The sequence below is a fragment of the Chanos chanos genome, chromosome 1 (assembly GCF_902362185.1).
Source record: "Chanos chanos chromosome 1, fChaCha1.1, whole genome shotgun sequence".
Classification (NCBI taxonomy): Eukaryota; Metazoa; Chordata; class Actinopteri; order Gonorynchiformes; family Chanidae; genus Chanos; species Chanos chanos.
The window spans coordinates 56988794-57012969 of record NC_044495.1 but is presented as its reverse complement, the minus strand read 5'-3'; the positions used below and the strand labels follow the sequence as shown (position 1 = coordinate 57012969).

The following is a 24176-nucleotide window of genomic DNA, read 5'->3' as shown; positions in this document are numbered from 1 at the left end:
AAGCCAAAACCCCAACAGGACAAATGATGCAGGAGCTGCAAACACTGCGAAAAAAAAAAAGAAGAAGAAGAAAAGAAAAAAAAGCCATGGTGAGCGTGCTGCATGTGTATACAGGATAAACGCTTAATAAAAGCACACAGTCGGCAGTCGAGCTAAATGTGACTCTTTTCCTGCGAGGCGTAATTTGGGGGATTTCGGAATTTTTTTTTTTTTTTTTCGCTCTCTCTCCCTCTCTCTCAAAATCAGATAGCACCCAAACACTTAACACTGAGAAAGAGAAGATGAAACAGGGTTTGTAAAAGTAACACACACACACACACACACACACACACTTACACACGCACACACAGCCATCATCTACACCTAAGCAAAGCTGGGATTGGACCCGCTGTTTCTCTTGAGGGATTCCCATCATGCATTTGTTTAGCTTATGTCAAGTTCGTTTTATTGTTGTCAGACCTGTTCTGTCGCTTTGGATCACAGGGGTCAATGAGAGTCATCGGTTGTTACCAGCACGGACTTGGGGGGGAAAAACTCCTCCTGTGATGTGATGAAAGGTGGCATATGTGAATGTGCACTAACACACCTATCATGACTCACAGATAGGACCGTTACCATGGCGTTTGGGTTTAAAACAGGGCACTCCTACCACCCGCATGTCTAATCTCATCTGAGGGAGAAAAAGTCAGCTCGGGTCGCGCAGGTAAAGGTGGGTGATTTTTTTTTCCGTCGGCTTTTGACAACGAGCCGCACGTCAGCTTTCATTCCATGACAAAACCGAAATTTCTGACTCCTGGAAGGGAGCTTGTCTTCCTGAGTCATACTTTGGGCTTCAGACCAGACAGAGTTATCCAACCAGACCATCATCCCCTCGAGACAACTTAACCCTTACACCTAAAAGACCACATGCATGATTCACCTGATCTGCTCTAGATATGGGCTGCAGTTAGTAACATATTCGGAGTTAGCTGAAAAAGCTAATTGATGTTTTGGAGGAAAGTCAGAGAAGCTAGGAAGCTATTGAAGGTGTTAGAGTGGATGATTATTGCATGTGGTCTGTGTACAAGCTCAAAAAAAGGCAAAGATGTCAAATACCCTATCCAGAGGGTGTGCGCGGGTGGCGGGGTGTTAGCGCAGCACATGTAAACGCCGCCAACGACTAGCTTGAAAGGTCGGTAGCTTGACTTTCGTTATTTCCAGTTATCGTCGTCAAAAACCGATCAGCTTGTTTACCTTACTTTTAACAAATAACAACAATGACAATAATGTGTGTATTGAAAGCAATGTGACCTCATATGGGGCACCAAGTTTTAATTGACTTTTATGGACCACACGTTGCTCACTGTGCATTCGCATCTCGATCTGAACCAATCTGGACCCAACGTCCCCCACCTTTCGCTCGCTCTCTCCCTTCACTTTCCTGACAATCATCACAACATGACGTGAGCTTTGATGGCCATTTGCAGACAGCCTATTATCTGAGTCTACAGGGAGTCTGATTCATTCTCTCTCAGTTTCTGTCTGTCTGTCTGTCTCCCTCTCTCTCTCTCTTACACACACACATACACACACACACACACACACATACGCACGCTGTCCTTCTCTCTCGCTCTCTCTTTCTCTCTCTCTCTCTCTCTCTCTCTATCTACTCCACTCCTCTTTTCTGTCTCTCTTTGTCTGCATGTCCATGTTTAGAGTGAAGAGGTGACTGGAGCCCAGACTGAGGCAATCTGACAGCATTCTCCAGCACAATTACTACATTGCTTTGGTGACAGTTTCTGAGTTTAAAAAAAAAAAAAAAAGGAAAAAGAAAAAAATAAAACACTCCACTGCTTCGGCTATTCACCAGAGCATGGAACAAGTCCAGGAATATCAGCAGGTTCCATAGTACACAGAGTTCTGGCAGCCCCACCTGAATGTACTGAATTTGTGTTGGATATATTTTATATTACATGCTATGAAAAATGAAAGGACAGTCAGCGTGGTTTATATTTATTTATTTATTTATGCGGTTGGTGCTTTAACAATGCCTGTACATGCAGTTTCAGTTGAAAGGTGCAAAATGCAATAGGCTACGCTTCCTGCTTAAGTATGTTTTGCTTACTTTTGTATAGTAACTGAGAAGCAATCCCCCTCGGTACAGCTTGTAAGGATCTGTTCTGCTAAAATCTGAAGACTTGTCTACCTCGACAAAAAACGAGCGACTTTGGCTCCTTTTGTTCTCCAATCCTCTCCGTTCCCCCTCTCCACCGCTTCCTTCCAAACGGGATTCGGCACGAACGGGGTGTCCGCAAAACCCTTGAAAAGGGATCAAACCGGTGCCTCTCGGGCAGGCTTCTGGGAGAGACGTCATGAAACATGGCACACGCCAGCTAGCATGTTCGCGCATTTGATAATCTGACAATCTGAAAATACCTTTAGCTGAAATAAGCAGAATGCTCTTTTTCTCTCCACCCCCCAACCCAACCCCCACCCCCCCACCGCCGTTGCTCGGTAATGCAGTTCTCAAAGCCACACTCTGTCCTCTCTTGTCGCTTTCCACCTGCCGTTTCAAAGAGACGTTCGGGGCAGATTCAAGTTTTCCAATCTGCTCTTCCGTTTCTACACTGTCACTTTAGCAGATAAGTTATTATAAATTCACATTCGTGGCTTGCATGGCTCCACTGAAGACGTCTGGAGGACTCAGCGAGTCTTTTCTTTCTTTTTGTTCCTTTTTTATTTTTTACCTACTTCATGGCTCGGAACAAAGAGAAGTAACATGAAAGGGAGGAGTCAGGTCCTGCGGTGGTGAAGAAATAAAAAATAAATAATAAAAGAAAGCAAAAAAAAAAAAAAGAAAAAAGAAACATTTCTTACTCTGGGAAAAAAAAAAGTGCTGACTTTGATAGATGTTTGGAATAACATCGAGGCAATAAAAAGTCATTCCCATGCTGTCTCTGTTATATTACAGTCTACTCTCAGTGTAAAATGAACATATAACCAATAACCATAGTCTAATGTGGGAGGGAAGCTTAAAAAACAAACAAACAAACAAACAAGCAAACAAAAAGATAAAACGTACACTCTGTTGAAAGAAACCTTATCAACTGGAAGGAGAGAAAAAGAAATGCGGAATGGATTTTTTTTTTTTTTAAGCATTTCTCAAGTGAAGCACCAACTACCGTTTAATTCCAACTGACAGCTTCTCTTAAGGACAAGGAGAAGCAAATTATGTGAAAAGAGCCAAACAACAGATGAAACCAGACCACCCAATCTGAATAGGAATGAATCAAAATGATCTTGGTCTCCCTTACACTGCTTCCATTCACTACCAAAGTTAGACTACATTTTGTCTTCAGAGTAATTTCAACAGTCACGCTGTACTTGACTCATATCCGTAGATCATGCATGACTTCGAGACTCTAACAGACCCGAAGCCATAGACCACTGGGCTTTATGGTGCTTATGGTATGAAATGCAGAAAGATTAGTGTGATATTGTTCCTCCTTTGCTCTCTCTGTAAATAAATGTGTGTGCGTGTGTGTGTGTGTGTGTGTGTGTGGTGGGTATACATTTGTGTTTGCATCTGGATGTGTGGGTGTATGTATACTGGAATAGTCTCAACGAATTAAAGACCTTTGTCAAAAGGTATGCATGCTTTCCTCCTGCCTTCCTCTCACTCCCTCCCTCTCTCTCTCTCTCTCTCTCTCTCCCTCTCTCTCTCTTTCTCAATTTAACAAACAGGGAGCAAAAACAACAACAGCACCTGGGCATGACTCCAAGAGGCATGCATAATGTCTCCTTAAATGGAAGACATTTTCCTTTGACACACTCACCACATCCTTTATACACTACATTACAGTGGTGGACATGCTGTTTGAGAATAGATGATTGTGTCTAACAAGCCCCAGCTAGCTAAATAGCACAATGAGTCAACGGTAACCTGAGAGGGATCCGCGCTGAACAAGCCGCTACGCTCCAGGCCGTAGCGAATCCATTCAATACAATTTCATCTTAACATGGATCGAAACCCAATGCCAAATAAACAGGGGAAATGAGTTTACAACGCGCTTCAGTTCACTGCTCAAAGTCCAATAGAGGTTATCCCAGACCATGTCAGGCTACAGACTAGACCGGCTAATGTAGCCGACTCGAATTCCAGTTGTCAACCTCAGAACTGACCCTGGCTGTAAATTAGGAAGTTTCTTGGAAATTGCTTTGCATTAAAGCATCCAGAAAATAAATAAATGCAAAAATGTAATTAGGACTTCATGATGACCGAGGACTATCTGTAGGAGAACACAACTTAGATGGCTAAAATATTGTATCAGTTTCATTTGTCAAGCAAACATTCTTCTTTTCTTTTCTTCTTTTTTTTTGGCATTCTGTAAAATGCATTCAGATAGGCTGCTCTGTAGTCATAATTTTTTTTTTTTTTTTTTTGTTGCTGTTGTTGTAGCCGTGCATTACCGTGATACTCATTATGGAGTTGTGACCATTTGTGCAGTAACATGGTGGCAGCTGGCCAGCTTTTTAGGACAACCTTCACTTATGAGAATTTGCACTTCGGTTCACCCTGCAAAAGCTATGTGCAAAGTATCAAAATGAAAAATGGCTCCCAAACCTATCAAACTTTATCAGCTACTAAACCCCCCCCCCCCCCAAAAAAAAAAACAGATAGAAACCTTGGAATGTATCTGGCATGGTTAGCTACTCAATCAGGCTAGAATACGATGTTAGCACTACATCACTTTGCTAGGACCACTATTCATTTTGTTTCTTGCCTGGCTCTCTTTCATTTTAGCGTATTCCAATACTAGAGTATTCCAGTTTTTGTATAGCATCTTTGCAGCTGTCATCATTACAAAATATTTATATAATAATGCTCTCTAACTTCATGCATGAACTTACTCAAGTTGACACTTCTTTTTTTTTTTATAGTTTGGTTACTGGAAGTGTTGCTACGGGTTACTAAACTGCTGTGTTTCAATCATCGCTCTAAAAAACAGGAATTGTCTAAACCATACACGTTTCTGTGCCAGTATATCCATAAAGACCACATTTTGGACATTACAACAGCTATCAGATTACTTAAGAAAGTACATTTGGGGATTCATTCATATGTAGCTAATGGAAGCTAATAATTTACAGTAGATGAGATTTGCAGCCTGTTATACTGTGTTTCAGATTATGTAACGACTGATTGAACTGCTCAAGGCCTTTATGCAGCAGTTCAGTTCATCAGTTTACACACAATCACTATATACCACAGCTTCATTTATAATCAGACTCTTCATAATCTTAGTGCTACTTTCTCGCTATATTCCAGAACAGTTTATGGTTTTTAGGCACTTATAATTTAATATTCCCTCATGGGTTTTAATATTCACAGCGAAATGTAGTGTATCGAAACGAGCGAATACATGTCTTATTCCTGTGCCTACATTCAGTTAAGTTAATTTTGATTTTATGTATTTAAATAATGCCTGACGTGCGATCCAAAGCTAAATAATGAATAAAAACAGCCTGTTTATTCCCTGGGAATTATCAACACGGAATTGCCCTGAGGTGAAAAGGACTGAACGGTAATTGTCAAAAGAAAATTGGGACCCGGCTCAGATTTCTGATCAAAAAGACTTGAGAACTTTCTTCTTCTCGTCTCTCTGAGACGTAAGATCTTACTTGGACCCAGATTTGACTTGGACTCGCATAAAATGGACTGCGAAACATCTTTGCACTGGATTGAATCCCAGTTTTCTCCGTGGCGGTTTGATTCCGACCGCATTGATGAATATGCTTTTGTATTTGTTTTCTCAACTCACTGAAACTACACATGTGAAAGTTATAGCGATACAATAACAACCCAAGTCCTTAGAGACAAATTAATGTGAAGTGAATTTTCATTGCGCCTGATTCAATATCTTTGTGAGCTTGTAACACAATACTAATAGAGAATAACAATTTAATTTATCCTTAGTTGCCCCAAATAAAACACCTCTTGGGAAATCAAGATGTTAATTGGTGGTAAATGAACACAAAGCACAAGGGGGGGTGGGGGGATTGAAAATGCATTCATACTTACCCTAAAGAAACATGATTCATTTCAAATGATGGTAAGGTCGTTTTACATGCTCAGTTCAAATACTTAGTTTCTTTTCCTTACTGTTTTGTTTTTTATGTCAATATAATTACTGTAGAAAAATGACAAGAGCTACACTTTATTTATTCCCCTGAGGGAATGTTGATCGTCGTGGAAACAAATAGTTATTTGAGCTCAGTGTGAACCACCCTTTCCCTCTTTAGGGGCTGTCACAGTTTCAAATGAGATTGGTAGAAGGCTCAATCCAGTCAGTTTACTGTGGTTTAAAAGTACGAGTATTTGATCGTATCTCCAAGCAAATAAAACCAAAGACAAATATAAATAAATAAATAAATAAATAAGCAGATTTGCTTTGAGGAGTGCATTGAAAAAAATTAGCCTTCGCTAGCATCTGTCAGATCAATTTACTGGTTCAATGAGTGGGTTAAAACATATACTAGCAGGCAACAAAATACAACAGAGCTGAGGTAGCCGGAGCACCCTGCATGAATAAATCATCTTGAATTATGGGATTCCTCTGAAGAGATTTGAATAAAATCAATGAGATCAAAATGCTGAGGAGATTCTGGCAATGATAACAGCCAAAGCTACCAGCCGTCTTCTTGCTGATAGAACACAGAGGCTTTCTACTGAGAGAAACAAAACCTCAAATGGCAAACCATGAGAGAAGCACAAGCGCAGTGTCACGTGACAACACTGCCCAAACTTTACTTCATGGCATTACATCATTCTTGCGTTGAGATTGTAAACCCCCCCCCCCCACCTCCAACCTATGACATTTGGTTTTCAAATGATCGGCGTTTTGAAATGATCGGCGAAATTACAATTCATAATCAGCACTCAAATGATCGTGCAGTGAGGGATTCATCGTTAAATTCAAATACATTATCAACTGAAACATTGGTTTAGCATACATACCATATACTGCCATGCGTTAGACGAATTGGGGGGGCGGCGGGGGGGGGGTTCAAACTAAAACGGTTAAAACAAAAGGAGCAAAATGACTTATCTTATTCACTCGGTGAGGTGCGTTAAACGTGTGCTCTGACTTTTAAAACAAGACAGCCTTCTCGCGTTCCCGTGGTGGGGCGTACCACTTTCAAATTTATTAAAAACTTAATCACAGACACAAATTCACATCCTTTCATTGTAGTGTATGGGTTTATCAATGGACTCTCTACTAGCAGGGTCCATTTTTTTTTCTTTCCTTTTTCAGAGAGATATAAATTTAATTAAAATCCTTTTTTTATTCCTTCTTTTTTTCCCATTTGCAGTAAATTGAAGCAAATGAGAGATTTGTGAGCAGAATGAGCTCTATCGTTAATCAGTCTTTCTGCGGCTGACACGTTTGAGTTAATTTAATTTCACTGCCTTGCCTTGCTCCAGCTCATCCCAGGGGGAATAACAGCCATTTTTTAGCCCTGCCTGCTCCACTCACTGCTGGGGCATTTCATCAGACTGGAAGGCCCGTACGTACCCAGGAAACATCTCTCACGGTCAGAACATTTCTCACTACTTGTGGGTAATAGTGGAGAGTTCTCCTTGTGCTTCAGACCAAAGGCACAAAGGAATGATGGTCTTAATCATATTTCACATTGAAGCCAGTCTGGGCCAGTCTAAACCAGTATGTGACAAGTAATATGAAAAGACTCAGTGACTTTTCCTGAGGCTTTTTTTTTTTTTTTTTTGCTATATTCTGTATTTGCTGGAATGTATATGTTATTCTATACGTAAAAATATATGTATATATTTTGTTATGAGGAGCAACTTGTACATGTTTAACTGTCCCAGTAGAAATAAAAAAAGAAACAACATCTGCTTCTTTCATCTTTGATAAAGGGCTTAATTCTTCTCTAACCAGATTTTTGTCATTACATTATGCATATTTAGCTTCTTCCCTTCTCTGTGAGGATTCAAGGTAAGAAGAAGAGGAAGAACAAGAAGAAGAAACAGACAGCAAACAGCAGAAAAAACCCTCTTTTTGAAGAATTAGGGGGGAAAAATGGAATGGCAGTATGAATAGAGGCTCTTGAAATTCTTGACGCGAAAGAATTTGTCAAAATAACAGAAAAAAAAGACTACTAAGCTTTATCTGTGTAAGAATGTCTTAACGCTTATGTCTAGGCCCTCTATGATTCTCTGCAGTAATAATTCCACTGGTAACACCGACCCAGCCAGAACCACTTAACGCTTCTGTTTGAGGATCTCAACCCACTGACTCAGTTACCGAGAGTCACTCAACTATTGGTATCATCATGAAACGAGGATGGAAGTTATTAGTGTTATTGTCTGTTAAAAAAAAAAAAAAAAAAGACGTTGAGTATGAAAAACTTTTTGTTTTTTTGTAAATATGGTATTACAGAGATAAAGATGCTGAAGTGATTTTTAATCACTTTGTTATTGGCAGAATGGAATTCCCTCAATGAGCAATTGAGACAATCTAATTTCTCCCAATGCGATAATATTTGGATAATCAACTCTGGATACTCGTTGAGTCAGAATTCTGCCTGCATTTTTTTTACTGTCGTTTTCCATTATGTAAGAATAACAATTTAGCAGGCTCAAATTGTCGACAAGAAATCCTCTCTACCCCCTCCTCTCTCTCTCTCTCTCTCTCCCTCTTTCTCTCTCTCACTCTCTCACCATATTATGCATTCATGTAATAAAATTATTCCCAGTCATTCTGTGCAAGACGATTTGCCAAAGGGTGACGGCTTAGCCATGTAATTAAGATGCCATTTGCCTTCCCCTCCGCACACTGCCCCTCGCTCTGTGCAGCGCAGCGAAGATCAGAGAGAGCGGCTCTTCCGCAAAGAGCTTCTGCTTCAACAAATAGCACAACTCACCTGGCTCTGTCTAAGGCTGCCAGACATGAGTGATTTTAGACTTTAGAGAGCATGCGGGTTGCTCGGGAGGTGAGTGTAAAAGGATTTTTATTTGGTTGTCTTTGAGGATGTCAAGTCACAAAAAACAGCTTTTTTTTTTTCCCTCGGTTGATTGAGAGCGGGAGTGATGGTTATTTAAAAAAAAAAAAAAAAAAAGGACAAGGTGCCGAAAATTCCATCAGCAGTGTTCTTAACACATGAAAGAATCACGCTGCAAAGATGATTTACATTGTATCTTCCAAACATTCTAATTTCATGCCCCCCGTCTCCCTCCCTCTCTCTCTCTCTCTCTCTCTCTCTCTCTCTCTCCGTCTCAGTGTGTGTGTGTGTGTGTGTGTGTGTGTGAGAGAGAGAGAGAGAGGGAGAGAGAGCATACATTTCCCTAGATGATGGAAGCGTCATATGGATTTTTCTCTGTCTAGTAGAAATACTTATGACTTGAGGCAAAGTCAATTTTAATAGCTGGCATTAACTTGATTTGTTTTACGCTGGACGCATTCAATCGCCTGAATTTTGATTGAGCTCTGTTTTTTTCTCTCTAATAGATTTGAGGCATGTCTATCTATATATTTGACGGAATATTCCGGTAAAACATGAAATACACCGGGTGAATTTTAATATAGTGGAATTAGAAACCCAGTATGTATACTAATATTCAATTTAGTACCAAATTATATTTGTACTAAACCTGTTTTTTTTTCTGTTTTATTTTGTTTTGTTTTATTTTTGTGGAAAAGCCTCCGATATATGGCCATTTCCGAAGATGCAATCCTCTCATTTTTAAGTAAGTTTTTGCAGTGTAGCTTTTGCCTTGGAGGCATATTCTCTTGTAGCTTTTGTCTCAGTGGTATAGCTCTTTCTCTAACGAGAACATTCAAAATGTGTCAGGCCTTCTAGCAGCAGGCTCAAGTTCCTCAAATTCCATGCAGCTCTGCATGACACTTAAACAACCAGGCTTCAGCGAAAACAGAATCCACTCTCCGTTCACAAACAACGCTTTTCACAATACGTTTGGATTACTACAATAACCTCACTTTGTGACATACCGGCTATTTCTGTGTTCGCTTAAAAAGGCCTACCTGAGATTCTAATGAGATTTCGACCGTCTAAATTATTGTCGAAAAAAAAAAAAAATCATTCGTAATTCGTGACAATTTGCTTCGCACATTTTTCCAGCCTGTGAAAATGCTATTTTAATTCTGCATAGAGTTCCACGGTTTCTAAATGTCAAACACAGGCATTAACAGCTCTACCTCTGACTGCTTTCTGAGGGTTTGGAACTCTGTCATTTCGCTGTCTGTATCGGTTTAAGTTGAATTGTGGGAGGTCTCTGTGATCGAACCTGTTTTTTTTTGTTTTGTTTTGTTTTTTTTTTAAAAAAAGGTGAAATAGTTCAGGTCGCCGTGTGATTTCCGTGCTCGTTTTATTTATTTCTTTTTTTTTCCCATACCGCTTCTCTTCCATTTTTTTTTTTTGCCACGCCTTCTTAGCTTGTCCACACTTTAGTGGATAACCAAGAATGTTTTTAAATTACAGGACCCTGGTCATCTATCTCCTGCTATCGTCTCCCTGCATCTCCACTTACAGTAATGGAAATCATTAAAAAGGGATTCGCAAGGAGATACAAGCACCTCGCCTGTCATCATATTTCTCCCAGCTGAGAGAGAGAGAGAGAGAGAGAGAGATTGTGATTGTGTGTGTGTGTGTGTGTGTGTGTGTGTGTGTGTGTGTGTGTGTGTGTGTGTGTGTGTGTGAGAGTTAGTGTGTGTGTGTGTGTGTGCGTGGGTGTGTCTCTATGGCATCAGGTTGGAAACCTCTTTTGATTTCAGTCCAGAGCTATTGACTGTTTCTTTGTTCCAGTATGGGTGATTTAGTACAAGAGGAGAGAGACGTGGAATGAGAGAAAGAGTAGAGGACAAATGAAACAGGAGAGGGTGTGGCATTTTCTCGCCTCCCGGCCGTTGTCCTGTCCTTTACGAGAGTAGATGACTGAGGTAATGGACTCTGACTGCTGCTATTGGTCATAGTGTTAATAGCTGAAGGCTTCTGGAGGTATACTCTGTGCTGGACATTACTTTCGTAGACAGAAAAGAGTTTGCTTAGAGTGAGCAAAAAAAACCCCAAAACTGCCAAACAGCAAAAACTACTTTTAGCGCGATGTCATTTGAGTAATATCAACCCACAAGGAGCTGAACCAGTTCACCTTTTGCTCTAACCTTTTGATTACCAGAAAAAAGCAATCTCCTTACCTTGCAGTCAAACTGGGAATACCTGTTGGATGAGGCTATAGATCTTACTGTCGGGTAGACAAAGTTTTGTCGTGTCGTCAGCTGCCCGACCTCTGTTGCAGCCACGCAGACAGCCTTCACCCAATAATCTGAATCCATCTATGTCGCCTAACTCTGCTAAGTGGTGTAATTACATGCACTTCTCGCAGGCCTTGATTGACCCTCGGTTTGAAAGCTTTCTCTGCCACTTCTCTAAACCTATATTAAAGGAAAAGCCAGACTGAGGGACATCAGCAGGGGAGCAAGACGCGTGTATTTTTCCAAGAACGGACTTTTGCGCGGAGCACAAGCAGACTGTTATTTAAAAACGGGTGTATCCATGGAAACCGGAGAAAAGCAGGGTACAAGTTCATCAAGTGGCATTTCATCTACATCTTCATTATCTAACTGACAATAAAGAGCGGCTCACCAGAAATATGACCGAAAAACGTTTCATTCAGTCGAGGGTTTGTGCAGTGTGTGAGCATGAAATGGGCACGCAGACCTGCAGCAGTGTTTCTCTGCGGGGAAAACCACCAATTTAAAAATCAACTAATTATTACAATTAACCAGCTACAATCAACCAGAGATTCGCTGAAAAAAACATTGTCTGTCTGTCTGTCTCTCTCTCTATGAACACTCCATCCATTCATCTATCATTCTGTCCATCCATCCATCCATCTGTTCATCCATCCATCCATCCATCCATCCATCCATCCATCCATCCGTCCATCCATCCATCTGTTCATCCATCCATCCATCCATCTAGTCATCCATCCATCTACTCCAAAATCTATCCAAAATATGTCAGGCTATTTGATAGGTACCATCTCAGACTGTCTCCTTGACCAGGGAAATATCACTGTTTTTCTTGACAGCTTCTTTCCTCCTTTTCTCCACTAAAATGGCTTTTTAAGTGGCTGCTAGGAGCCCGTGTGTCTGAGTGAAATCACCCATGAAGTGTTTGTCTTTGAAAGGATGACGAAGGGAGTTTGTGTCAAAGGCAATTTGCCTCCTGTTAACTAAAACCTGGTTCACTGCACAATGGATCACTATTAATTAAGGGTGTTTGGCACAGAGTATAAGCATTGGGCAAAGGGAAAGAACACGAGATGGGTAACACCACAGCAAAATAGTTGTGGAAAGTGTGAATATAATATAAATATATATATTTTTTGTCCTATGAATTAAAAAAAAACAAACAAAAAAAACAAAACATTTTGTATGCGGTCTTTATCTACATTAGCTTGACACGGCAGGTTAAAATGCTCTAAGCCACTGGTTGGCCAAAGTGCAGATTTCTTGCCCTGATTATTCATTCATGTAGTTTTTACGAAGCCTTTGTTTACTAGCTACGAGTCTGCTCAGTAACTAATTTTCTGTTTTATGTCTGCAGTCATCACGTGTTGACTCACATGTACTGAATAGAGCATTTTTAAGGCCTGTTTCACAGCTGTGGAGGAGACAAGCTCTCTGCCAGTGCTGCTGAATTGCATACACTCAAAGCCAGTGGGGACACATTGCCTTGAGATCTTGGTGCCTTTAAAAGTAAATCTAATACTGTTCCCATATCAGTTGGAATGCTCCATTGTAGCACAGACTGTGGAAAGCAATTACTCTCTGTCAAGGTTTTAGTCTATTGTTATGATGTGGATAGAGGATTAAAAGGACCTAACAGTCAAGCCCCACAGGTATATAGTATTCTGCTCTCTAAACTTCATGAAGACTGATAGCCAAGCAGGGTTATCTTGCTTAAGAGACACACACAGGGAGAGAGAGAGAGAGAGAGAGAGAAGCAGAGAGATGGAGCAGGAGAGGGTGAGAGGTAGGTGGATAGATGGATAGATAGATAGATAGATAGATAGATAGATAGATAGATAGATAGATAGATAGATAGACAGATAGATAGATAGACAGACAGACAGACAGACAGACAGACAGACAGACATACAGACAGATAGATAGATAGATAGATAGATAGTGTGTATTTCTCAGTATCAATCTGTTGTCTTGCATTCGTATGAATAGATGAAAATCTTGTTTTATTTTCATTTTCTCCGTGTTTTTTTTTTTTTTCAAACCAATGTGATCAAGTTGCATTTTGCAGAATCCTCTACAAAATAATCATGTGCTGCAGAGGGTAGTTAGTCTACAAATAGCTCTAGCAGATAAGAGCAGAAGAGACACTCAGCAGAAAGACAACGGCAGAGAGGCAAATGGTTTTCTGGGTACTTCAGCGACATATTAAATTGCAGCGTTGACCCACAGGCATTCTGCATGTACGCTGTTTCATAATACTCCTTCCTTCCTCTTGTTTTTAAATGTGTCTGGGCCGCAGTTGGCTCCAGATGAATCAACTGGAATTCAACACGATGCTTTGTATTAATAGCGAGATTACAATGGGTTATTATAAAACAACTCCGTTAACAGAAACGCCAACACGATTCCCCTCCTGTGTGCAGATACAAAGAGGAGTCCAATCGTTTCAGTATTGTTTTCTCTGTAGGTCTCAGTATTTGTTTTTTTTTCTCAGAATAAACCAGCTTGGAGGTGACGGATGTGAAATAAAGAAAATATTCGCTTTCAAATGTTCAATCTGAACAACATATAACACAAGACCTCTGCCTTTTTTTTTCCTTTTCAGTTCTCTTTCTTTGTTCCTTTCTTTTTTCTTTCCGTACGTCCTGTTTGGATCAATAATCTCTAGTCACGAGACTCCCTCCATTATTCTCACAGATCTTGAAGAAAGTTCCACGCGGGGCCCTCAGCGTCTGTGCCGCTTTCCCCCCTCAAAATATCGACCTCACCCAGTCTCACCAGTGTGTGAGTACATGCTAACGCCACACCTTACCTTCAGTCAAGCCCATGTGGATACTCCAGTAGCTCTGAAGACACTGGAGCTCTTTCTTCATCCCGCGCTTACAGCGGCATTCGAACAGGGGGCTTTCCTGCAGCACCTCCAGTGCGGCCTGGCACTCCTTGTTAGCCAGCATGGTGTTCCGGTCCCTGCCCACTAGGCACTGGCGCATGATGCGGTAGCGAGAGCTGCACTGTGGGCTCTGGTTACACATGTCGCTGGCCTTCACACAGTCAACCCAGTCCTGAGATCCAGACACCGACAGAGCTGAAGAACTGGTCAAAGAGAACAATACCTCATCTAGGGGAGAGGAGAGGAGAGGAGGGGGAGAGGAGAGGAGAGGAGAGGGAACGTAGGAAGAGAAGAGAAGAGAAGAGAAGAGAAGAGAAGAGAAGAGAAGAGAAGAGAAGAGAAGAGAAGAGAAAAGAAGAAAACAATCAAGACCATCTTCAGATACACATATCTCTCAGTGTTTGTGTGTCTGTTTGGCACCAGACCTGACTGGTAGTGATTTTGCAGGTAAGCATGGCTGTAAATCAATTTCTCATTTGTTGTTGGTCTCCCACCGGCGTGTTCAACTTTTCAAAACACATGTCACTTGACGTTACGTCAATATACTGTACCTACGCCGTTAAATGTTCAGGAACTCTTTTACAGTGAGGAAATAAATGTTTCATGAAAGGCAACAAACCCAAAACAGCTCAAAAGAGACTGACTTACCGGCCTAACAATAGAGAATCCATTTTATTACACCCACTTAAGACTGTTCGTAGCTCGCCTGTGACTCACCAAGCCATGTAGTGCAATTTAGATGCTGAATGTCATTAAGCTAGTGGTAAGGAGATCATTGTGTGGCCTGTCAAATGGAACTCATTTTATATGACTAAGCCAGATTGCTAATGACAGCTCAGTGCACTCTCCAACTACCACAACGGCTGCCCTACGGGCCTCGACATCATATCCATCACAAATGACTTACAATTAGCCTAACGCCATAGAATGAATCATTTTGGCAGATATGTCAGAGCGTATACACGACAGACTTCAAGAATTTTATGTTTTCGTCATGACGCAGTGGCCTCGTTACGGGAGATTATTTTATCATGTTACAACGATATAACATCCGCAATTAATGATTTTTTGTTGGTAAGTTTGAAGTGATGTGCAACGTAGTGAGATTCAAATCGTCGAGCGAATGAGTTGTGCGTTTTGGGGTTTTTTTCTACAGGTTTGGGTTGAAAGATATTAATGCAAAATACATTTTAAGCCTATCAACGGTGTTTCTCGGCTGTGTAAACTACGTAGGCTTGTCTACCTTCAAAGCTTGTTACGGCTGTTGGTGTGCCATTCCACTGTGGTTGAATTGCTTAAATTGGCACTTGATTTGTGAAGATAGAGAGTGAAAATATGTCGATTTTTAATCACGTTATAGAACCATAAAATTATGACTCCAAAATGTTAATGCAAGCTTCTACAATGATTTTAAATTATTAATTTTACTTCTCTGAACTGCACTGCGTTGAACTGCATAGAAGCCAGTGAAGTGAGGCACTAGTGACACCTGCAGGTGTAACCTATCTAAAATACGACACTAAAAAGTGGGACCTGCCACAACGGATACTGTCTTAGCCTTTTTACCTCCAGACAGAATAGACAGGTTTTTGCTCTGCGTGCACAGGTTGTTGTCGCCTGTACTGTAGTTTTGGGGTTTATTTGCCAAGTTTTGCTATCAGACATCAACACGATTCTCTATTTTGTGACACAAAAATTGGCGTCTTTATGCAAACCTAAATATGACCAAATATTTGTCCCTGATTTAGGCCATCTGATGTGTTTTTATTCCTGGAGGAGGGAATGGCATTGTTCTGCGCATAATTTTGACAGACAGACAAAGAGAGAGAGAGAGAGAGAGAGAGAGAGAGAGAGAAGCGGGGAGGGGGGAAGAGAGGCGGGGAGAGAGATAGAGAGGGGTCTGGTGTGAGTTTGCGTTACGGTTGTCCGTCTGGTATTCCTTTGGTCCAACATAGAGCACACGAACGGCCAACAGACAGAATCAACTCTGTCAGTGCGCAGTTGCCTACCTGTGACCTTGATCATTCTCACCTTCAGTTTGTCCCTAATTCGAGGGATTCGTTTGAAGACGCGCATTTTCAATTTCATAAACGTCAAAGCACAGGGCAATTAAGAGAACAGAGAATACTTTTCATTTAGCGACCTCGTCTGCGCAGTTAGCCGGGAGCACTAAAGAATGATTAGTTAACTGGATATGAAGTAGAGCAGCAATGGAACGTAAATAATAGATATTTCAAATAATACATTTAAAAAGCTTAAGATATCCTGGAGGTATCACATAGCCCGCTCCATAATACGATGCCCATATTTGCAAGCGACTTTGAACCCTAAACATAAACAGAAAGAAATAAAAAAGTTTTATGATCAGTGGACTCAAATGATGGATTGTGGTCCCTAAAAGCCAGCGTTTACCAATGGTGAATATAAAAAATAGATTCGTCAGACAAGTTTTAAGCATATGCAGTCCTGTACAGCAGAAAAAAACTAAAGTCTGAATGCTCACAGAACGATTAATGATGATGATGTTTTAAAATTCGAGGTCGAATGTGTGTGTATACATTGAAAGGACTCGCTGAAGAACGTAAGTGGAAATATTTGACGGTTATATTGATCTGGATAAACTTTGCTTACCTAAAAGGAGAACAATGCCGTAAATATAAATATACATTATGGCAAATCTGACTGCAAGTCCGAGTTCAGAGATTGAAAACAGTGATGCTTCGATTCTAATTCTTCACTCCAGATCAAAGTAAGACAGCCTACTTTCCCTTGAAGCTCGCTAAAACCCCGATGTTGTTTTAGCGCAGTAAAATGTTAAAAATCCAAACATGACTCCGAAATGTACCAAACCACAACCATCATCCAGTCCAAATAATCCAGTGTTTGAGAAGACAGGAAAAAGTTAACAAATCCGCGATACAGAAGTATTCAACGTTAGATTCCTGTGTAGCCGTTATTCAAGATTCCGCGAGGACAGAGACATATTTCCGAATGCAGGTGCCGTATTCGCAACAGAGACGCAATGTGCGACTGACAGAGCCAGTACTGGTACATATGTCTCGAAATGATATTCCAACATCCAACGATGTCCGCTGAAAATTCCTGAGCGAGGTTCCAATAGTCACAAACTTCGCTCGAGAGGAGAAGTACCCGGGTAGCCAGTTGACCACACACTACTCTGTGCGCGCTCCCGCCGAAAGAGTGCGACTGAGAAGTGGAGGCAAAGAATGCGGGCATGCCCCCGTAACGTATCTCAGAGTCATGTTAAATGGTCCGGCAGTAGATTAGTTAATTAAAGCCGGAACAAACAAGAAACCGTGCTGACTCATTCAACTTCGACCACCGGTAAACTGGAAAAGCGAAAACTACCAGGAAGAAGGGACAAATATGAGGGGTAGAAAAGAACTCTGCAGCCACCTTCCACCTCTTTTAAACCACGACTCATTTCAGAGTGCGACTGCACTCGTAATAAACAGAGAAGAAATGTGTCCTGAAAGGCTTGTGCGAAATGGGGTAAACTATGAAAACACTGACAGTTTTAATAGATTTCATCAACTCTCCTTTAAATAGGCACTCCTGCGAAGCTTTATCATGCTAGTTTGTCATACGCGTCAGGGATGTTCACATATCAGGGAGAAAAAATGGTTGACTTCTGGAGAAGCTTAGTTATCCCTGCATCCTTAAGTAATCTATGTGGGGAAAGAAGTTTTAAAAACGAACAATTGCCAAGCTTATTACGTACTATATCCTTTTCTATGTACGTTTTAAAAAATAAAACAGAATATGAAACAGAATATGTTCGTGTACTTTCAGCGTATTGATTCTAAACGGGCTTTACTTGGTGTTATGCACAGAACCATTCATTGCATTTAAGCAGGCCAAGTCGACTGCATTCGGTAATAGCAAGGCCACATAAAATGCACTCATCAAAAGGCTCATTTGCTCATTTTCAGAATCTACAGTTGCATTTCATTCGTACACGTGCCTTCTCGTGTGACGTCGAAGTGGACCACAGGGGCTGGCTTGTAGTGCTGCAGTAGCCTATTGATGTGAGTTTCACGCTCAGCGGAGAGCGCACGACACTCGCCTCGCGACAGGGGTGCCATTTGTCATTGGCAGGCTGATAGACGAGCGCGCAGAGGTGATGCCCACAACTCATGAGGCACGAGCAATTCCGGCGACTTTTCCCGTTTCTGACGTGAAATTTGTCATTCTTCTCACCATGACATATTGACTCCTGCGCGATGTTCATGTGTTTGGCAAGAAAAACTATAACAGCCTCCCTGCCTGCCCTTTGCTATAAAACGTACGTTCAATGTCGTTTTGCAAAGATGTTACTGAGAATGACGCTTTAAATGCTGCAGGTAAACTGGTGTCAATAGATATTTAATACAATCCTTCTCTGACATACAGAAGTTTTAGCAATAAGAACTCTCAGCGTTCTACATTTGTATTAATCTGTGGCTGGAACCTTTATTCTTTTTGTGTTTGGCTACTGACCAACCAGCAGTGACCCAAATATAATGCCTCATGCAGTCAAATCATCAGTAATTTTCTCTTTCTTTCTTTCTTTCTTTCTTTCTTTCTTTCTTTCTTTCTTTCGCCCTTCTTTCCACTGTTTCTTTCTTTCTTTCTTTCTTTCTTTCCTAATTCTAAAACTAAACAGTACTTGCCTGCTGGTACATGCAACACCACACACTGATCAGATACAAAATCAGAAGTCACCCCTCTCAGCTCCCTTATTGTCATAAATCAAAGTAATATAAAAGCCATTAAATGTAAATGCCGTTTAATGAGGAACATTAGGCCGTGTTGTACCAGAGCTGAGCAAGCAATAATGAAAGACAAATCATTCAAGAACAAGAAGTCTTCCATCAGAACGTGGAGCTTGTGCATCTTACTGCGTGACTGAAATGACCCTGTCACATGTCACTACCTTTGAGTGAGTGCTGGACTAGTCATTAATCTCCTGATCCAGGATTCAAGAGGTTGGTGAAAAACTGCGTGGCCATCACCTAATGATGAAGCCATGAACATGCAGTTGTCAAGTCACTGCTGTCCAATGGAAGGAAATATGTATGGAGTCCCAACAGAGAACCAGGCTCATTCAGATTGACTGACAGGACAGATGTTACCCTTGAGTATTGTTTTAGTCCTGTACCCATGACGGGGAGATGGGGCTTATGGCGTCACGTCCGGGATCAAGACTTGGCCTGCGGTCTTCCATCACCATTTCATCTATTTTTTATGCTAATGCTTCTCACATATTCCCCTTATATGTGCCCCCCCCCCCCCCCCCCCCCCCCCGTCAGGCTAAGCGTGTCCTTGGTGAGAGATTTGTCCCCTGTTATAGCACCAGACGTATTTGACCAATGTGGTGCCATAAAGCTTCAGCGGGGACTGGTGTGCCACTGAGCCAAATTTAGACTCAAGTAGAGCACACACACGTGCGCGTGCACACACACACACACACACACACACACACCACAAAGGACGTTTACATATCTGAAAGCAAGAATGGATGAGCTTTTATGTTTTGGGAAATTCCTCATGGCTAATGCTGTACTTTCAGGGGTACTATTTTGTGCAAAGTATGCCAGGATCAAATTTATTTTCAGCCCAGACAGTATAGCAGCCTCAGAAAAAAAAAAGTGAGAACATTGTATCCAAGGACACTGAGTGGTAGAATATTTACAGAGGCACATTTTGAATATGGTACAAGTAAAATGGGATTTGCCGTATTGACAGAATATAACTGAATGTTTATTAAAATCTGCTGGGTTTTAGAGACCTCATCAGATGCTCTGGATATAAATGCATGATGTTGGCTATATTTAGAGATATGGTCTCATCTAGAACTTTGGATGGTGTGTATTTATCTAAGTCAGCAGTCTACCTCTGCTATTGGTGCCAGATGGGCTAATTGAGTATACTATATATGGACAGGCTGTCTAAACTGAGATCTTGTCTCCTTCGTAATGTTTCGAGGCTGTTCCCTTAACCAGTCTCCTCCTCAAACTCATTTCCTTCGCTATATGCAGCTGCACACATATCATCATCGTCATCATCGTCATCATCGTCGTCGTCATCACCACCATCATCATGATCATCATGTTGCCAAAGATTAAAATTGTCCATAGGGTACTAAGAAACAAACAGGGAGAGGAGAGAGAGACTGGAAAGTATATTTCAGCATATGTGAACAACATATATCTATTTTATATATTTTTTTTTAGTCCTCAGGCTTCCTTTATAGAGCACTTACTATGTCTAAAGTTTAATGTTATTTCAAAACCTCACGCCGCTCTAGTTCAGACACAGTGCCAAAGATAGGGCACATTTGTGACATATCCAAAACTAATGGGGGACTCTCTAGAGTGGTCCGGTGCTGAGGATAATCACTGTGTAATTTCATCAAGTCAAAATTGCATTCATCCAAAGATGAATTCGATTTGATAAAGGAACACAGCGGCTAGACTCAATATTTCAAGCTTCAGCCTCTCTCGCTGAAAGTGATCCATCATGTCCTAGCAGGCAGTCCTGAAACCAGAGCAGAGAGAACCAAGCAAGGGCAAGTTTCGTGGATAGATTTGTGAATATTGATCATCTCCTGAATGAAAAGGAAAACATGATCAGATATCATGGTGGTAGATTGTAGACTGCTGGGAATAGAAGTTGGAGCTCTAGCCCGAACGCAAACCTGAGTCTTCAGTTCACCGAGTCTCCACTAACCTACTCTTGAAGTAAAGGATACAATGTCTGTAATGGGATGGTGTGTAACAAGTACTTTTCCATTCCTTCCCTCTCATACCTGATGAATCCTTGGGGTCACCACCAAGGCATTTCTCCTGAGACATTTGGAATTGAAGGCATTGGTATTAAAAAAAAGAATTGATTTACTTGCTCTCCATCAATCCAGGTAGACCGGAAGTGGCCAGAATTTGTCCTGGAAGGCCAAAGCCCTGCTGATTTTTGTATAAACAAATCACTGCTACCTCAGATGGGTTGGACAGGTAAACAAACAAACAAACAAACAAAAAGCTTTCCATTAAGAAGTGAGGCCAACAATCTGCAGGACCTCAGCTTACAGAATTGAACATGCCCTCCTGTGGGGTAGACTTTAGCATTAATTGCTTTACATCTTACGCTGAGGAAATATTGTTGAAGTTGTTGAAGTTGTTAGCATAATTCATTTTGAGAGACACATTGACATCACAGGATTTGTCTGAGCGGAGATCATTTTAGACGTGTCTTGCTTTGTTTCAGTCAACAAGATTTCAGAGTTTTAGCAGCTTTTTTTTTTTGTTGTTGTCGTTGTTGTTCTTCAGGTTGATGTTCACACCTACAGATTCCTTCCGGAGCTGGAACCGAACAGATGTAATACCCATCCTTTGTTTGCCCTCTCATTACAGTTAAAGCTTTGTCTCCAAATGTTTAGTTGTTTTTCTACTGAAGAAGATCAACAAGGTCACATCACAAGCTCTATTGCGAATCCACGTGATTTCACAGAAGGGAACTCTCCGTCACTCTCTCTCAACCTCTGAAAGTAGAAACCTCATGAGTTCTCATTTCAAAGCCTGTGACCTTCTGTTTGTCTGCCCCGAAACATGAATGAACAATATGTTGTGAACAGAAAAGTCAGAGAAGCCCTAACTTTGCCTTTGATCTCGTATTCTCGCTAATCACAGACTTTCTGTCGTCTGTAAACAGTGGACCAGCACCAGGTTATTCCCGACTTGTTCGCTTGAGTCCAGTCGATAGGTTGGGGGCAGAAATTGATTATACTTAGAAATTAATTGAATGCCATCCTAAAAGAGTTTTATTCAATAAGCAACAGTGTAATAACCTTTTGGGATAGACTCACCTTGCCAGATCATTTGGAATGCGCTTTGGAATGCAGGAAACATTGATGACATTCATGCTACAGTCTGTTTATTCATTAAACCTTAAAAGAGATTTTGGCCTAGCAACAGATACAAAACTCGCAAAGTCGATACTTTTTTTTCCCTTTTCTTCTTCTTTTTTTTTTTTTTTTTTTTCGGTACCACAGTCCCATTTTTTGGTTATTTTCAATGTGAAAGTCTACCACGAACAAAACAAGCCAGCATGCCAGCACTTTTCGCTCTTCACATTCATAAACTCGTGATAGCACTGAAAAAAAGGTAAAAAGCGACGTGATAACTGCTCTCTGCAGCTCTTATTATTTTTTTTTTTTTTTAGGCATGTTGGAGTGTCCCCAGTTCTCCTGTTCGTCGCTGCAGAGTTTCTGCCAGGCTGCACACACCTGTCCAGTTCTTTCATGTCTGCTAGAGGGGGCAGGAGAAACATGGCCAGAGGTTGATTCAGAAACCCAACACGGCGGGAACCGTGAGCGCCGGCCAAAATGGATGGGTCCATTCGGAGAGTAAGAGTGTAATTGAATCAGAAAGGCACTTCTGTCATGAAATAAATAAACAACAACAACAACAACAAAAAAAGGCAATTTACATCCTGTTGGTTCTTACCGCAAATGCATGATAATGTAATTAAATAACACACCGCGCTTTTCACAATGGTAGGGCTTCACCTTCTTTTTTGTGACGTTACGGTAGGCGTGTAGAGGTTTTGACAAAAATCTGTCCTTAAGAAAAGAAACCTACGTTTAATAGGAATATGTGGATTTTTTTTTTGTTTGTTTGTTTATTTTCTGTGAATCTTTACCATGGGAAAATCTTATCTGTTATATAAGATCTACCCATTCCCCCATATTTCCCCTCAAGTGTCCTCAGGTACCTCTAATCTCTGTCGACTGACTGCTGGCGTCTCGGACACACTCTGACTCACAGACTTTCTACCAGCTAAACCCTCCGTGCCATCTTATTCAACTGCGGCACAAAACACCCGAAACGCACTCATCCAAGCACAAAAGAGATTTTTTGACATGAAGTAATGATGTTCTCCGCTGCCTGCTCTGAATCTCTTTCCAGCTCAATTTAGTTCAGCTCTGGTGCACCAAACCATACATGACAGCAGCGTGTTCCCCTCAAACAATGCCCCCTGTAACCCTACTTCCCTCCCAACTGTCAGTTTAGGTCCTCCGTCTTAGAGACTTTTGCGGAATGTGTGGGGGACACGTTGGTGATCTCTGATCAGTCTCTCTTATGCAGAGAAAACATGGAAGTGATTTTGTACAAACATGGTCCGCTGACACGGAGGGGGTCGTCTTCGTCTTGTACCAGCTCATTTAGTTGTCTTGGCCTGGCACCGCAGCTGGTAACACAGAGCTGGCTAATACTGATTCGGACTGGCGTTTGGGCTCTGGTTTGACCTGCTTGCCAACTCAACTGCCTGGCACTCTTGAGTCAGCCAGTGTTCGCATACATCTAAATATGTCCATTTTGCTAATTCAGTGATACAGGGATAAGCCTGACTCACTCGTTTTAGGGATGAAGGGAGAGAAAAAGAATTTGACAAGTGAAAACCAACGCTGGGATGACAGTTCATGATAGGGAGGAATTCTGAGTGTCATATTTCACATTTTTGCAACAGAAAAGGTCAGAGTTTTAAAAAAAAGAATGACTTTTTTTTTTTTTAATGAATAAATAAATAACATTGAGTTAAGAATCTTCGTTCCACCGTTTCGTAACAAAGAAAAGAAAAGAAAAGTGCTACGAAAAGAATGTTCTTTGTTAAAGGCGAACAGGCTTCAGAACAGAGTAAAGTAAAGAAAAAAACTCACTCCCCGTGTCTGGACTGTCTGGAAGACTTAGAAGCTGAGGACTCTGGCAGATTGTACAGCAACAGAGTCTTCCAGCAAAGAGCTTTGAAAAGCTCCCAAATTCAGAGCCCTAATGTCGCCGAGAGCAACTGCTGCACCAACACTGTTTGGATAAGTATGTAAAGTTCTGCCCGAGGTTACAGATTACTCAGTCTACACCGTCCAATATTGGTGACGGCAATGTAAAAAAAAAAAAATGAAGAAGCAGAAGAAGAAGAAGAAGAAGAACAACAACAACAACTAAAATTCTGGAATAATC

At 41.2% G+C, this 24176-nt stretch overlaps 1 protein-coding gene across 1 annotated transcript in view; it reads right to left on the bottom strand.

The window, feature by feature from the left end:
• Nucleotides 1-16828, bottom strand: part of gfra2a (GDNF family receptor alpha 2a) — a 45386-nt gene extending 28558 nt beyond the window's left edge. Inside the window, exons 1-2 of the mRNA XM_030765970.1 lie at nt 16792-16828; nt 14083-14388 (exon numbers count right to left, since the gene is read on the bottom strand). Coding sequence (XP_030621830.1) covers nt 14083-14388; nt 16792-16828 — 343 coding nt within the window. The remainder of the gene's footprint in view (nt 1-14082; nt 14389-16791) is intronic.
• Nucleotides 16829-24176: the final 7348 nt, after the last annotated feature.